The sequence below is a fragment of the Myxine glutinosa genome, chromosome 1 (assembly GCF_964187855.1).
Source record: "Myxine glutinosa chromosome 1, kmMyxGlut1.1, whole genome shotgun sequence".
NCBI classification, from domain to species: Eukaryota; Metazoa; Chordata; class Myxini; order Myxiniformes; family Myxinidae; genus Myxine; species Myxine glutinosa.
Genome location: NC_136261.1, coordinates 166,501,094 through 166,517,815, shown reverse-complemented (window position 1 = coordinate 166,517,815; position 16,722 = coordinate 166,501,094). Strand labels below are relative to the sequence as shown.

Genomic DNA, 16,722 nt, shown 5'->3' with positions numbered 1-16,722 from the left:
GATCTAAATCAAAATCTAATAATTTAGTCTGTGTCACATACCAAAGCTCTCCACCAAATTTCGTCTGAATCCGTGTACAAATTTTAGAAATATCATGCTACATATCAGTTTTAGCCATATCTATATTATAATAGCCGTAGATGATTCTGTCTGTCTGTCTGTCTATCTGTTGGGTGTCTGTCCGGGGTGTGGCTTACTCGGTTTGCAGAGTAGCTCCACCCATAGCTCCACCCATTCTGGGAGTGGCTATAAACAAATATCCACCATTTTATTAACTCGCATAGCTTTGAGTCCTGTTTTGTAGGCCCGTGGTGTCTTGCTCTCCCCCAGTTTTATTTCAAATCAAATTCGATAAATCATTTCATTTTTCACAGTCGCTAACATAGTTTTAGACTCGGTTGAAAAAAAACGGGAAGAAAATCCGATGAAAGTTGCCGTTTATAGAACGAAATGAATTCTCAAAGGCCTGTAACTTCAAGGCCATTGAGTCTCTCTCACGCCTTTATCTCCAATCTAACTCACCATATGATTTCATTTTTATCGATGGTTTTACTTTTAGACTCGGTGTCAGCAATAATTGAGAACAATCCACACACGCGGGAAAATGCAGAGATATATTTTTTAAAATCGCGTCATGGTGTATCATACACCGCCCAACATGACACCGCCGGCAATGTGTCGATATATATTAAAAATTCGCTTTTGCTTTTCCGTTATGATATATTACTATTTCGTTTGATGATAGTCGTCACAAAAACGTCAACAATGATGCCGACATATATTTCTTCGTTTTTATTTCATTCAACATATTAGCCGGAAGTAAAATATGTTTCAGGAAATTACCGAGATATTTCTTCGTTTTTTTTATTAGTTATGTGCGCATACACTTTAAATAGGTTTATTTGAAATCTTTAATTTTCCACAAACATTCCACACACGCGGGAAAATGCAGAGATATATTTTTTAAAATCGCGTCATGGTGTATCATACACCGCCCAACATGACACCGACGGCAATGTGTCGATATCTATTTTAAATTCGATATATCATTTCATTTTTCACAGTCGCTAACATAGTTTTAGACTCGGTTGAAAAAAAACGAGAAGAAAATCCGATGAAAGTTGCCGTTTATAGAACGAAATGAATTCTCAAATGCCTGTAACTTCAAGGCCATTGAGTCTCTCTCACGCCTTTATCTCCAATCTAACTCACCATATGATTTCATTTTTATCGATGGTTTTAGAGTCGGTGTCAGCAATAATTGAGAACATTCCACACACGCGGGAAAATGCAGATATATTTTTTAAAATCGCGTCATGGTGTATCATACACCGCCTAACATGACACCGACGGCAACGTGTCGATACATATTAAAAATTCGATATATCATTTCATTTTTCACAGTCGCTAACATAGTTTTCGACTCGGTTGAAAAAAAACGGGAAGGAAATCCAATGAAAGTTGCCGTTTATAGAACGAAATGAATTCTCAAACGCCTGTAACTTCAACTTCAAGGCCATTGAGTCTCTCTCACGCCTTTATCTCCAATCTAACTCACCATATGATTTCATTTTTATCGATGGTTTTGGACTCGGTGTCAGCAATAATTGAGAACATTCCACACACGCGGGAAAATGCAGAGATATATTTTTAAAAATCGCGTCATGGTGTATCATACACCGCCCAACATGACACCGACGGCAACGTGTCGATATATATTAAAAATTCGCTTTTGCTTTTCCGTTAAGATATATTACTTTTTCGTTTGATGACAGTCGTCACAAAAACGTTAACAATGATGCCGACATATATTTCTTCGTTTTTATTTAATTCAACATTATTAGCCGGAAGTAAAATATGTTTCAGGAAATTACCGAGAGATATTTCTTCGTTTTTTAAAATTAGTTATGTGCGAATACACTTTAAATAGGTTTATTTGAAATCTTTAATTTTCCACAATATAATTTACTTGCCATTTATCATTTGATGATTACGAGACAAATTCCTCTTGAGGATCGTGACATTTCATGCGCTGCGTGGAAACTTCTATTTCCAAAATGAATGAGACGATCGATGAAGAACGCAGACTTGAACAGGATGCAGCAAGAAAACGAATGAGACGGGCGAACGAGTCCATCGACGAACGTCAATGCAAACTTGCGGGGTCACCCGTGGGATTCCCACGGGTGACCCCGCTAGTAACTATATAATGGTGAAGCATCACTTTCAAAAAAAACATTTTTTTTAATTCTCGTATCCAGATCCGGATTCGGATCTTCACCAAAATCGAATCGATTTGTCCTTGGCACACACAATCTGTCCAGCAAGTTTTGTTTGAAACCGTCAATAACTTTTTGAGATATCATGCGATATATCGGTTTTATCTCTATCACTCAATGGTGAAGAATCACTTTTTAAAAAATTTAACATTCTCAGATCCATATCCAGTTCTGGATGTTCACCAAAATGTAATAATTTTGTCAGTGTCATATTCCAAACCTATACACAAAATTTCATCCAAATCCGTCCACAACTTTTTGGGATATCTTATTCACAAACACAGACACACAAACAGCCAAACAGAAAAACAGACAGGGGTGAAAAAATGACTTCCATCCACATTTGGTGGCGGAGGTAACAATGTGGAGAGAAACACATCGGAAATCTGTAGCTCGTTTAACTTGGATTATTCTATGAAATTCTCCAGAAAAATAATGATCCTACAGTATTACAGAAAAGAAAGAAAGACATGTGTGCATGCACAAACACACACACACACACACACACACACACACACACACACACACACACACACACACACACACCTTACTTTCTACATATGAACTAAATTTAATCCACGTTTAATTACATAGAAGGTACAAATAACAGAATTTGATTTAATTTGTAATATAGTTATAAATATAAAATGATTCCATAATGAGGATACACATTGTGAGCCAAACAAATATAGAAACAAAATAAATATATGGACGTATGCAATCAAAGACTTACTAAACGTAATACACAATCACACACACAAAGAATGAATGAATGAATGATCGTTTTAAGGCCATTTTCCCCGCTGGAGCGGGGGTTGGCCTTGCGGGCCCCATGACAATCATGGTTCCCTGTTTGAGGCAATGTTTTATGGCCGGATGCCCTTCCTGACGCCAACCCTTGGTCGCTCTTATGACACGCAGGGATACGGTGTACCTATTCTAAATTGGGGTACACACCGGGATCATTCATCCCAGCAAGCTGGTACTCAATTTGCCGACCTCGGAAGGATGACAGGCCGAGTCAACCCCCCTGGCGTTAATTCAGCGATCGACCAGGATTCGAACCCAGGATCCTTGGATCCCAAGCCGGCACCCTAACCGCTAAGCCAACACCAGGCTAATCACACTTACAAAGGAAATATAAAATCCACAAAACTCTGGCAGGTTTGTTAAAATTGTGCACTTAAATTATTGGGTTTTGTTGCTGGCTGAATCTTTGTAAAGGTCACTTCCTGTGAACATCTGACACTGCAGAGGAAGATAAGCAATCTGAGAGATAAAGACAACTGCAAATTAATTATGAAACCATGGGGCAACCGAATTTCCTGGCCGCCTGGAAGTCGTGAGAAGAGACGATCAGGGATTTGTAGGCTTTGGTAACTTATGGCAAGCCCACTCATGTTCATCTCATCCTAAAGGGGAAGGCCTCGGGCAAGTGTCAACAGCGAGACTAAAAGAGTCAGTCCCATAGTAAGACAGAATGAACTGGCACGACATCACTGGTGGAGGCAAAAGATGGTGACGTGCCACAGGGCGCCTAAGCTTGAGGTCATGTCCCCAGAAAATGACGCCACTTCATCTTCTTTATCACCAGTAATTAACGTCCCTCCCCACCCCCCTCAGCTGAGGTTATAGTCTTGCATCTGAATTAATAAATCTCTTCTGACATATGGCCATTAATCATGGTGCAGGTCTTCTCGGCTGCAACAATGTGAAAATCTGACCTTGGAACTGGCAGGAAGCACAAGCACCTTCAACTACCTGTGGCCTGATAAAATATCCCGGACAACGACAATTTCGTTCCAGCTTTTGGCGACTGCTGCAAAATATCCCACAGTGAAAATACCAGATGCATCCTGCGACGCTTATAGTAATATATGGGGACATTAAATCTGAAAGGAAAACATTGCAGGCTATGACAAACCAGCTGCACCCAGTATAGGTAATTTAACCTTGTGCAAGATTTCAATACTGTGAAACACAATGGAGCTTCAACCTAATTTTCACTCTTACAAAGATTATGAAATGCAGAATAAATTTTAAATTAAAAGCCACATTCCACCAATAAAAATTATTCAATAAAGTATATCATTCCTGCCATTACCCAAAGCTTCAGCAACCAAAGCAAACTCCCCGTCAAATTAAACGAGTCACATGGCATCGTCAAAATTTGTGCTCTGGTTGCCACACTACCTTCCACCTGTATCACGGAGACAGAGCATATATCAGTTACACCTGCTCCAGTGCACGTTTGCAAATTAACTCATACGACCACGTTGTCTTTATATTACAGTGGCAAGAAAGTCGATTGCCTGGATTCTTGCCTCCAAGCTCGTGTGCTTAAATATATTTGAATCCTTGCAGAAACAAATCTAAGTACGAAATGCCATTCCGCTGACAAGACATCGGTGGGGTGCTGAATCGTGGAGCATGCACTTTCGCAAAAGGGCCAATAAAACAGAAGCTGTGCCATGTGCCTGTATGCATTCCTGGTTGTAAAATATCTCGCAGACAACAAATCCCGCAAACCAATATATAAATTAGAATGCACTCGAGGGAGGTGCTGAATCACGCCACCATGTTTGTCTTTTAATAATTAATGTTTTTTTTGTGAGTTGATGTAAATTTTAGAAGTTAAATAACTGCATGGACGTTCCCAAAAGATATAGACAGCAAATTTATTCCATTCTGTTATTACAACGGCAGTTTTAGTTTCTAATACAGTATTATAATTTGTAATTTTTGGTATTCATGTATCGATTTTACTATCAATGACCTCTGACTTCAAGATCAAAAACTGATTGGCCAATTTTCCCCAAATGTTGTATACTTGCCCAGGTAATGGGCATGGGCAGGTAATGGGTGCCAAAAAAAATTGGCCAATCAGCTTAAGTTATGGTGTACATTAATATTTGATCATGCAGCTTTGTTGGTAACCTTTCTAAAAACTATCGCTTTTTGCTCTACAGTCATCTCGTTTACTCTGGCTTCTGCAATTGACCTTATATCGCTGGTTAGTGGCAGATGTTTATAATCCTTGGTCACAGCTGCTGGTAGTAATGATACAAGTTCCAGCGGAAGGAACTATAAGGAGGTTCAATGTAAGAAGAGGCCATTGGCCAATCAGTCTGCGCAATGTTTGCAACCTATGTTGGTTTGTCCGTACTCTATCCTTATTATCAAGTGGGTTTTCCATGCTCTATCCTCTATCCTTTTCTATTCCTTTTTCTAGGAATCAAGTAAGGAAGCTTGGTCAGGTTGTCGATGACTAAACCGACTACCCTCACTGGCTTACTAGTGGGGAGGGTGACTGTGACACCCTGCAGGACTACAAACAATACCTGTTAAAGAGTGGATGAGCTTCCTTTGGGAGCCAACGACCATCCAGTAAGGAGATGGTGTCTCCAAAAAAACACCCGTCTGGTTGAACCGGTTTTTTAGGTAGTAGGTTGTAGACAGCAACCGCTCAGGGTAGTACTACCGTTCGGACTTAGGATTGTTAAAGTGGTGCCCGGAACCATCTTACACTCTCCGTGTCAAGATTTTTGGTCGTACTTTCTGTCTCACTCAAACTATAGCTACCGGCCTAGCTTCAATCTCTCTTTCTTGCAAACAATTGTCATACTTACTTACTTACTTATCCTCTTTGTCCCAATGGGACATAAGGCTGCAAACAAACATCATACACTTTTCATCATTTACTTTTCTTACTCATTTTCACTCCTTAACTTTACATTCTCTCTTTTATTTCTCATTCCTCACATTTATCAATGTGGTTATTTTATTTAAGGCCTGGCCTCCATGAGGACTATATCGTCTGTGACTGGAGCCTTCAACATAAAGAAGAAGAAGAAAGCAGCAAATACCATTTTAAAGTCTTTGGATCATCGCAATACTCACACGCTTCGCCGGCAGCCGCAATGTGAATACAAATATAGTGTTGGACAGTTCGACATTTGGCCTTTGGCAATTCCCATTATTACTGAGTCTGGACAGGTAGACAAAATATTAATACGAGTTCCCATCCAAGGAACTTCAATGTAGGAGGAAGCCATTCGGCCCATCAAACCTGCACAATGGTTGACTACTTATGGTCCTTGCTCTATCGTTTTTAAGTGCTGAGCGTCAAGCAAATAAACATAACATACAATTGTTAAAATATTTGAGTACGACTCAGCCAGGGTCAGGTTTGACCCGCCGTCCTCCAGACTGAGAACAGAATCTCTAACCATTACTGCACTGAGTGTGATATTAAGTAAAGCACTCTGAATGTTCATTTGTTGAAAATAGCGAAATATTGGGTTAACGAGTCGGTAATAATTATGAGAGGATTTTGCAACAACCAGGCAAATATCAAACAGTTGATGAAACACCCCCAAGCCACAATGAGCCACAGTTCAGCCCATATACAGTGCATTCAGAAAGTATTCAGACCCCTTCACTTTTTTCACATTTTGTTATGTTGCAGCCTTATGCTGAAATCGTTTAAATTCATTTTTTCCCTCATCAATCTACACTCAATACCCCAAAATGACAAAGAGAAAACAGGATTTTAGAAAGCTTTGCAAATTTATTAAAATAAAAAAACTGAAATATCACATTTACATAAGTATTCAGACCCTTTGCTATGACACTTGAAATTTAGCTCAGGTGCCTCCCATTTCTCTTGATCATCTTTGAGATGTTTCTGCACCTTAATTGGAGTCCACCTGTGGTAAATTCAATTGATTGGACATGATTTGGAAAGGCAAACATACACCTGCCTATATAAGGTCTCACAGCTGACTATGCATATCAGAGCAAAAACCAAGCCATGAGGTCGAAGGAACTGCCTGCAGAGCTCAGATACAGGATTGTGTCGAGGCACAGATCTGGGGAAGCCGACAAAAAAAATTCTGCTGCATTGAAGGTTCCTAAGAGCACAGTGGCGTCCATAATTCTTAAATGGAAGAAGTTTGGAACAACCAGGACTCTACCTAGAGCTGGCCGCCCGGCCAAACTGAGCAATAGGGGGAGAAGGACCTTGGTAAGAGAGGTGACCAATAACCCGATGGTCAGTCTGGCTGAGCTCCAGAGATCCTGTGTGGAGATGGGAGAAACTTCCAGAAGGACAACCATCACTGCAACACTCCATCAAACTGGGCTTTATGGCAGAGTGGCCAGACGGAATCCTCTCCTCTTTGAAAGACACAAGAAAGCCCACAGAATCATGCTCTCACAGTCTGAGGGTCCTTTAGGTACTTTTTTGCAAACTCCAAGCGGGCTTTCATGTGTGTTTCACTGAGGAGAGGCTTTCGCCTGGCCACTCTGCCATAAAGCCCAGATTGGTGGAGTGTTGCAGTGATGGTTGTCCTTCTGGAAGTTTCTCCCATCTCCACACAGGATCTCTGGAGCTCAGCCAGACTGACCATCGGGTTCTTGGTCACTTCTATTACCAAAGCACTTCTCCCCCAATTGCTCAGTTTGGCCGGGCGGCCAGCTCTAGGAAGAGTCCTGGTTGTTCCAAACTTCTTCGATTTAATAATTATGGAGGCCACTGTGCTCTTAGGAACCTTCAATGCAGCAGAATTTTTTTTGTCGGCTTCCCCAGATCTGTGCCTCGACACAATCCTGTATCTGAGCTCTGCAGGCAGTTCCTTCGACCTCATGGCTTGGTTTTTGCTCTGATGTGCATTGTCAGCTGTGAGACCTTTTTTTTTCTTCTTTTTTTTTGTATACTGAATCGAGGCTCGTGAAAGAGCTAAAGGCAGGTGTATGTTTGCCTTTCCAAATCATGTCCAATCAATTGAATTTACCACAGGTGGACTCCAATTAAGGTGCAGAAACATCTCAAAGATGATCAAGAGAAATGGGAAGCACCTGAGCTAAATTTCAAGTGTCATAGCAAAGGGTCTGAATACTTATGTAAATGTGATATTTCAGTTTTTTATTTTTAATAAATTTGCAAAACTTTCTAAAATCCTGAATTTGTCTTTGTCACTATGGGGTATTGAGTGTAGATTGAAGAGGGAAAAAATGAATTTAAACGATTTCAGCATAAGGCTGCAACATAACAAAATGTGAAAAAAGTGAAGGGGTCTGAATACTTTCTGAATGCACTGTATGTCCAAATAATAATAGGTTTTATCAATGATTTGCCAACAAATCCCTGGTGTTGGGCTAGCGGCTAGGGTGCCAGCTTAGGATGACCTAGGATCCTGGGTTCGAATCCCGGTCGATCGCTGAATTAACGCCAGGGGGGTTGACTCAGCCTGTTCATTCCTTCCGAGGTCGGCAAATTGAGTACCAGTTCACTGGTAATTCCCTGCTTGTCGTATAAAGGCGACAAAAAGGGTTGGCGGCAGGAAGGGCATCCAGCCGTAAAACATTGCTTCAAAAAGGGGACCAAAAAACAACAACCACGGTTCCCGAAAAAGGCCAACCCCCACTTTGCGGGGAAAAATGGCCTCTAAAGGTGGTTATTTTTTTTTTGTTAATGATTTGCCAACATTGCTCAAAAAATGAGTTTTTAATCAAGTTCTGTATGATAAATAAAAACAAAAACTGCACAAGGCTGCAGATGCCACAGGGTGGGTTTTTCTTCCACCCAAGGATCTTTTAAAACTAAAAATCCATCTGTGAATGATTCATATAATGATAATCTTTATTGTCCCATATCCAGGGAAATTCATATTTGGTGACACTAAGTTCAAACATCATGAAAAAACATAAATCATCAAAAGAATAAGAAAACAGGGTGAAATATATGGAAGATGGACTAAACAGCAAAATGGCTAAGAATTAGAATTTAGCATTTGAATTGCAAATGGTACAAATGACTTTTTGAAAATGTTCTTCTTCATCCGCCGAGCACGAGAGCGTGATGATGGAGCTTTTTCAAAAAGTCCGTTCAAGAAGTGGCTTTCCTCGGTACATACACGCATCAACTTTCTTTTCAATGTTCGCAAGTATAAAAACTCTATACTGGTTGAAGGCCAACCCACTTTAAATGCCAGTGCAATGACCTTTCTCAATTATTGACTTATTCTGCACATTTAGATAATTATACCAGGAAACCAAATTAAATGACAAAACACTGATCAGCGAAGAATTAGTCAACATACACATCGTTCATACTATACACAATTCGAGAACTATCTGTTTATATGCTTACGTGTTCAAGTGTGATTGTGTGTTTTCTTGACTTGATTTCTATGCATTCCTAAATCGCTGGACGGAATGAGTTGAAAACCGGTGGTTGCACTCGGGGTGTTGGTTTTAGGCGGTAAAAAAAGAATAGCCCCCTGGGTTAATCACGTGTTATTGAACACACATTCCTGTATCGTCCTCAGTGTATGCATCATGTTTGCATTCAGCAATGAATGTCATAGCGCTGATCACTTACTGGAAGCATTGCTGAAGTGGAACAAGCAGATGAAAATGATCACCAAGTAAACGTGAAAGAAAACGTTATGGTATCCAGTCTGAGCCATGCCGGGCTAAGACCGCAATCCCACGAGGAGCAGTGAGAGAGGTGAAGGCCAGTCTGGTTGAAGTCAGTAGATGAGCCGGCAGCTACTGCCTGCAAAACAGGTACACAATATTATGATATTATTATGTTTTATGAATAATATTTTGCATTATTATGCTTGATGGCTAACCCCTGCTTTAGTGGGGAAAATTGGCCTTAAAACGATCATTCATTCATTCATTCATTATTATGCTTGATACGTTTCCTTCATGCTGCCAGAGTCTTACCAACAGGCCCAAGGCTCGATCGGCTGGAAATTAGCATGTTAACAAGCACACAGGTCAGGTAAATTAACCAACGAACGGCCCGTTGCTCTGTCAATGACTTGGGAATAATGGGAATGGATTATTGCCTGACACGGTCTTTTTAGGAGCGGGAGCATTTCAGTTGTTGAATAAACTTCAATGTCTATGTGCATATTTGAGCAGCAAATGAAATGCAGACACAAACAAAAATGCAGGCAAATGAAAGCATTCCCTTAGACACAAACACTCTTTAGATGCATCTTACTATAATTCACCAAATGTCTGTCCGTCCGTCTGTTCCCAGGTACCGCAAAATGGCTGAACCGATCGCAACAAAATTTTGGGTGGGTAATCCTGAGACCCCCTTGAGTAAAATAGGCTAGATTGTTTTTCCAATTTTTTCCCCAATTTTTCCAATTTCCAATTTTCCAATTACCCAGTTTTTCCAAATACGATGGAATAATATTTACCGATATGAACAGTGATGTGGCTTTTATTGAAATTCTACAAATACTGTTTAGATTTTGATGATTTGTGTGTGATATGATTTAACGGATGTTTATATAAATCGTTTAAAATATAAAAAAGCTTTAAATTTCTGATATTTTGCCTTTTCATTTGGACCTCCCAATGAAGCCCCGCCCCTAGGGCGGGTACCGTTTCTAGTAGTTAAAATGCACGAAACATAAAAATCAGTCGCTATCAAAACTAATTTCATTTTCACATGACTGCACCTGTGGCCAAATCCTAGGCTTCAACACAACATTCATGAAAATCTGCTATATGCATGTACATGTGTCTACATGTGAAGCAAGTACCATTTCCTACAAGAAAAGTCGATTTGGCAAAAAGCCCTATGTGTTGGTTTACTATATAGCACAGAGCGGAAGCCAGTTCTGTGCACTTCAGGTTTAAATGCATATTCATTTGCATTCTCTTGCCTCGTTCACACAGCCTTCAGGAAAATATCAAAATAACATTATCAGCAGTAGTGACAAAATCTGGCCAAATGCTTCCTCAAAAACAAGAGGAACATCTGGCCCAAATGCTTGCACAGCTTTTATGGGCCGGCCGTTCCACTGGATCCCACTGGGCTTCACAAAACTGTGGTATGCAGGCCCAAAACATATGGCAATATGGACGAATGCCAGCACAGCAAACCTCATCATCGACAAGGGAAAGGATGTCGTCAAAGAATGGTATGGTAAGTGAGGAGGTTGCAAAGAAGTATGGCAATATGATGAATGCATACAGGTGAGCACAAAGGATATAAAAAAAATATATAATTATTTTGCATTTCAACATCTTGGAAAAATAAAAATACAGAAGCAAGATACAAATAGCTAATTTTAGGGTAACAAAGATGCAATGGTCTTGTTCACTAATGTAATGAAATGTGTAAATGCATGCTTCCAGCTTTTCCGGAAGTGCAGCTGCGTGAACCCCATGCTATGAATCATGCCGAACATGCTGGTCTATCTGTCTTGGGCTACAGGAATACAGAACACTAACAAGACGATTCAGTAACAGCACCTTTTAGCAGGGTTCTGTTCATCTCTTGAAAGGTACAACATGTTTAGAAAGTAGAGCATAGAAATGGTGTATGCGGGACTGAAAAGGCCATTACTGAAGCAAGTAATTTGGATTGAAATGGCATTGTTCTCCGCAGCACTCCCACTATTTATTCGCATGGAAAATTGCGTGTTTGCCCAACACACAAAATACGGGAAGCATGATCACACGTTGTGCTTGAAGCGTTTATTTTGAAATATTCTCTTTTCACATCTGAAAGGCATAAATTTTGAAATTAACTAATTCGTTGGATGAACTTGAATATAATTTGTCTTCCGAGCGCTGTTATTTACAAATTGGATGTCAAAGGCTGCACTGTGTCCAAAACATTTTCAAAATGTTTCAATACTTGATCTTCACAATGTACCGAACTCGTTTGATAGGTTTTGGTGGAAATTCTCAAGACAATTTGGAAAAGCCAATTTGGAGTTCTTCTTTTCAGACCGATAATGATGGGAATCCACATTCATGTCCCATATTCTGTGTTGTTTTGTCCACTGTCTACTGATATACCGTACTTCTAATTTATGATGAAGTGTACTGATGTCATGCAATCTCTTAGTTCTGCATGCTATATGCATAGAATGTTTTCCAGGAGCATGGGTTGGAAGGATAGCCCAGAGGTATTAGCTATCTGAGGTTCCTAGGCCGAGTTTGAATCTCGACCCAGCTATGAACTGAACTGACTGGTTCGTATGTCGGATGATACAACAATGTGCGTGGCATCCATCGGATGGATATTAATCGGGATGACCAATCTGTCGGTACTGGTCAATGGTGGATGTTAAATATCCCATAGTATGTTAGATGAAGAGGAAGCACATTATCATCGGCACCTAAAACAAAAATTCCTCATTTCTGCCACTTTAGCCTAACGCGAGGCCTGACCAGTCAGTTCCTGAAAGACCTGAGACAAAAACGTTCCCCCGGTTGACCCCACAAATAGGTGGGAATAATTGGAGCTGTTAAAGAAGCAGAAGTAGTCTTCCAAGAACCCAAGACAATTTGTCGGAAAAACAAATTTCCCAAAGGTCTTTCCCAAAGATTAATGTTCATTTTATCGAAAGAATATCCTCCAAAACCACAATGCAATTATTGGTTCATTACAATTTGCATTAAAGACAGAGAGAAGTGAAACTGTAAAAAAATAATAAAAAGCAGCAATCATTTGAATAACCAATTTTGCATTTATCTTTCAAATCAAATATGAAAGTCAAAGATTTATTTTATTTCCTACCTTTCTCTGAGGGATTTTTATTCAAAAGCCTATATGCCATTGCTGTAATAACTAACAACATAAAGAAGCAAAAAAAAACAGCCACAAACTACAAGGTAATATCAAAAATAGAATAAATCCCCAAATCCATTCACAGCACCATCCCACTGTCCGCCAGTCATCACAAACTAACTGTGAGATTGTCACAACACGTTTTGTTAGAGTATTAAAAACAAATAGCAAACAAACCAAGCAAAAAAGGAAAACACCTGCCACTACACAAGATTTGAGTTCTGGCATGTCTTACCAATATAGCAAAGCACCAAGGTGTCAAGCCAGACACAATCACGGCTTACTGTATCTCAAGTGCCTGCTCTAAATCTTCAAGCTCTTCCACATAGTAACTTGGTACTTGGCTATACATTTGCGCACTGCACGAAAACCTTCATTCAAATGTAAGGACTAACATTTAGATCAAGAAGCAACATAGCTAATATCCATCGTATCACATCCAATGTGATAGTAAAATATCTATTATATTACATCTCATGACTGCTATGCCATCCGGATTCCCCGATCATCAGTATATATACTGAAACGCAAAAGAAACTTACCACCTTTGAAACCTTTAAATATCAACAATAACACTGCGTGTAGTAAATGTGTGAACTTATTTGTGGACAATAGTGTCCTCGCTGTCAGACAAAACGGTCACGGATGGTCACTTGAACCTTCAATGGTCACTTCATAGCACAGCTGTTGAACAGCCGTTTTGACTGTCAGTGATTAGCCAAGGGGTACGGGATGATTTTAATGAGCTGCACGTGATGTCTTGATATTGGCTTTAAAAACAAGTGTGTGTCCACCCTCAGGAGAGCCAGGAAACAATATCTCTCCGTTCTCAAGACCGAACTCTCTTATCTGTCTCCCTCTTCCAAATCCTGGTGGCGTCTGGTCAAATCCGTTTCTGGTGTTTGTTCCCCCTCCATCCCCTCCCTTACCTCAAACGGCTACACAGCTGACTCCGCACGTGAAAAAGCTGAATGCCTCAACTCTGTGTTTGCCTCTAAATCTTGTGTCCCAAACCCATCCCTCTCTGTACCCACCATACCCAGTCGTACCCTGCTGCTCCTGGACTCCGTGTCCTTTCCTCCTGACAAGGTGGAAAAGTTTCTGTCAACCCTCGACTCTGATTCTGCAACTGGACCCGACGGCATCAGCCCACGGGTCCTAAAATCCTGCTCTGCTGCTCTATCTCACCCTCTCTCTGTTCTCTTCACCCTCTCTTTTGCTCAAGGTCAACTGCCATCTGCTTGGAAATCAGCCAACATCACCGCTTTGCACAAAAAAGGTGCAAAAACAGATCCTAGCAACTACAGACCAATCAGCCTTCTCCCAATTATCAGCAAAGTCATGGAATCCATCATTGCTTCGGATATGAAATCTTTCCTCTTCTCCAATGGCTTGATCTCTGATCATCAATTTGGTTTCAGACCAGGTCACTCTACTCTGGACATGCTGCTTCTGCTGTCTCAACAATGGATGGAGGTCCTCAATGCCAAACAGGAAATTAGAGCTGTCTCCCTCGACATATCACGTGCCTTCGACACGGTCTGGCACCCCGCTCTGCTCACCAAACTCTCCTCCTTTGGTATCCATGGAAATCTCCACGCATGGCTGGCGGACTTCCTCTCTAGTCGTCGTCAACGTGTGGCCCTGAATGGGTTTCTCTCATCTCCTCTTCCTGTTCAGGCTGGAGTTCCCCAAGGCAGTGTTCTGGGCCCCGTGCTTTTTCTGGTCTTCATCAATGATCTCTCTGACTCTCTCGAAAATCCTCTCTATCTCTTTGCTGATGACTCCACTCTCTGCCGCTCCATTCCTCTTCCCTCAGATCGGCAGTCTGCTGCCTCCTCACTCTCTGAAGACCTGGACAAAATCACAGACTGGTCAAACAAGTGGAACATGTCTTTCAATCCTGACAAATCTCACACTCTTACTATGTCTCTCCGAAAAGATCGACTGGACAACCCTCCCATCTACTTTCTCAACAATCCTCTCCAAGAAGTTCTGTCGCTCAAGATTTTGGGTCTCACTATCTGCCATGATCTTTCTTGGGAAAACCACATTTCCAAGCTGGCCTCCAAAGCCAGTCGCCGACTGGGCATCCTCCGTCGTGCGAAGTCCTTCCTCGGCACACCTGAGCTCCTCACCACATACAAGGCTTTCATCCGCAGCTCAATGGAATACTGTTCTCCCCTATGGGCCGGTGCTCCTGCCTCACACCTAGCTCGGCTTCACGCTGTTGAAACCAAAGCTTTCAGAATTATTGGAATCTCCCGCGATGAAGCTATCTCTGAGGGCCTTTCACTCACTCACCGCAGGCAGGTAGGTGGTCTTTCTGTCTTCTACCGACTCCTCTCCGGCCTTGCACCCCCAGCTCTCTCTGTGCTCTGTCCCCCAAATATTCCTACAGGTCGCACAAGATCTGCCATCAACCCTCTGATGGTTAAACTGCCGAAATCTCGGCTCTCTGCTCACCTTCACTCTTTCATTCCTCTTTTCTCCCGCCTCTGGAACAAACTCCCTCACTCCCTTCAATCCCACTCCTCCCTCCAGGTCTTTAAAACAGCTGTTCACCACCATCTCTTATCTTCCCCCATCCAAAACCTTGATCTTTTCTACCCCCGCTAATTCACCCCAGATCCACCTTGTTTGAAATTCCAACTTCTTTCCTGGAAGTCCTGGCAGTGTCCATATGTTTTATACCTCTCCCACCGCCCCCTTCCCACGCCCCCCCCCCCCCCAAAGCCCTCGCCCTCTCTCAGATCTCTCGATGTCTCCATGTCTCTCGGTCCCTGCTCTCAAATGTTGTGTTTGTGTCCTTCCCCCTCTCTCCCCATCTTGTCTACCGCTCCCTATGTTATATGTTTTTTGTGTCGGTTTGTCTTTCTGTGTGATTAATGTTCGCTCTTTCACGAGCCTCGACCTTGTATACAAAAAAAAAAAAAAAAAAAAAAAAAAAAAAGGCCAGTGCAAAATGGGCATTTTGACCGAAAAATTTGACCATTTTGACCAACTTCAAAAAGACCGAAAACACAAAAGAAACTTACCACCTTTGAAACCTTTAAATATCAACAATAACACTGCGTATAGTAAATGTGTGAACTTATTTGTGGACAATAGTGTCCTCACTGTCAGACAAAACGGTCACGGATAGTCACTTGAACCTTCAATGGTCACTTCATAGCACAGCTGTTGAACAGCCGTTTTGACTGTCAGTGATTAGCCAAGGGGTACGGGATGATTTTAATGAGCTGCACGTGATGTCTTGATATTGGCTTTAAAAAGGCCAGTGCAAAATGGGCATTTTGACCGAAAAATTTGACCATTTTGACCATTTTGACCAACTTCAAAAAGACCGAAAACGCAAAAGAAATTTACCACTTGTTTGAAATGTAATAAAATTGTAACAGTTCAAAATAAAACAAACCAACAATTGCTAATTGAAACATTGGCATTTTATTGATGACATGTCAAGTTTTTGACCAAGATACACCATCTCATCAGTTTGTTCTACAGTACAGAACAGCACAGGGTGCAATGTCAGTCCCCTTTCAATAGCGTGTATGGCCACCATTGTTTTGGATACAGGCAGTGCATCGTCGGCGTATACTGCCTACCAGTCTTTGGATGGATTGCTGCTGGATTCTGTCCCACTCAGTCCTCAATGTCTGAAGCAGCTCTGCCCGTGTCCTGGCCCTGCCAACTACGCGTCTCCCAAGCTCATCCCACAGGTGCTCTATGGGATTCAGGTCAGGAGAGAGCGCAGGCCACTGCATGGTGTTGATGTTCTCGCCTTGGAGAAATGCAGTGGTAAAGCGAGCAGCATGGGGACGAGCG

The 16,722-nt window shown here is 41.4% G+C and overlaps 2 protein-coding genes across 9 annotated transcripts in view; one reads left to right on the top strand and one right to left on the bottom strand.

Annotated features, from left to right (window-relative positions):
* The window catches only part of LOC144892561 (uncharacterized), a 1,012,844-nt gene that overhangs the window by 261,144 nt on the left and 734,978 nt on the right, over positions 1-16,722 (top strand). The gene's annotated exons all lie outside the window — the stretch shown is intronic.
* PTPRD (protein tyrosine phosphatase receptor type D) overlaps positions 1-16,722 on the bottom strand; it is a 502,851-nt gene that overhangs the window by 402,556 nt on the left and 83,573 nt on the right. For all 8 annotated transcript variants that reach the window (XM_078779585.1, XM_068121669.2, XM_068121656.2 and 5 more), the window contains exon 2: positions 9,664-9,840. In XM_078779585.1, the coding sequence (XP_078635711.1) occupies positions 9,664-9,751 (88 nt within the window). In that variant the 5' untranslated portion in view covers positions 9,752-9,840. The remainder of the gene's footprint in view (positions 1-9,663; positions 9,841-16,722) is intronic.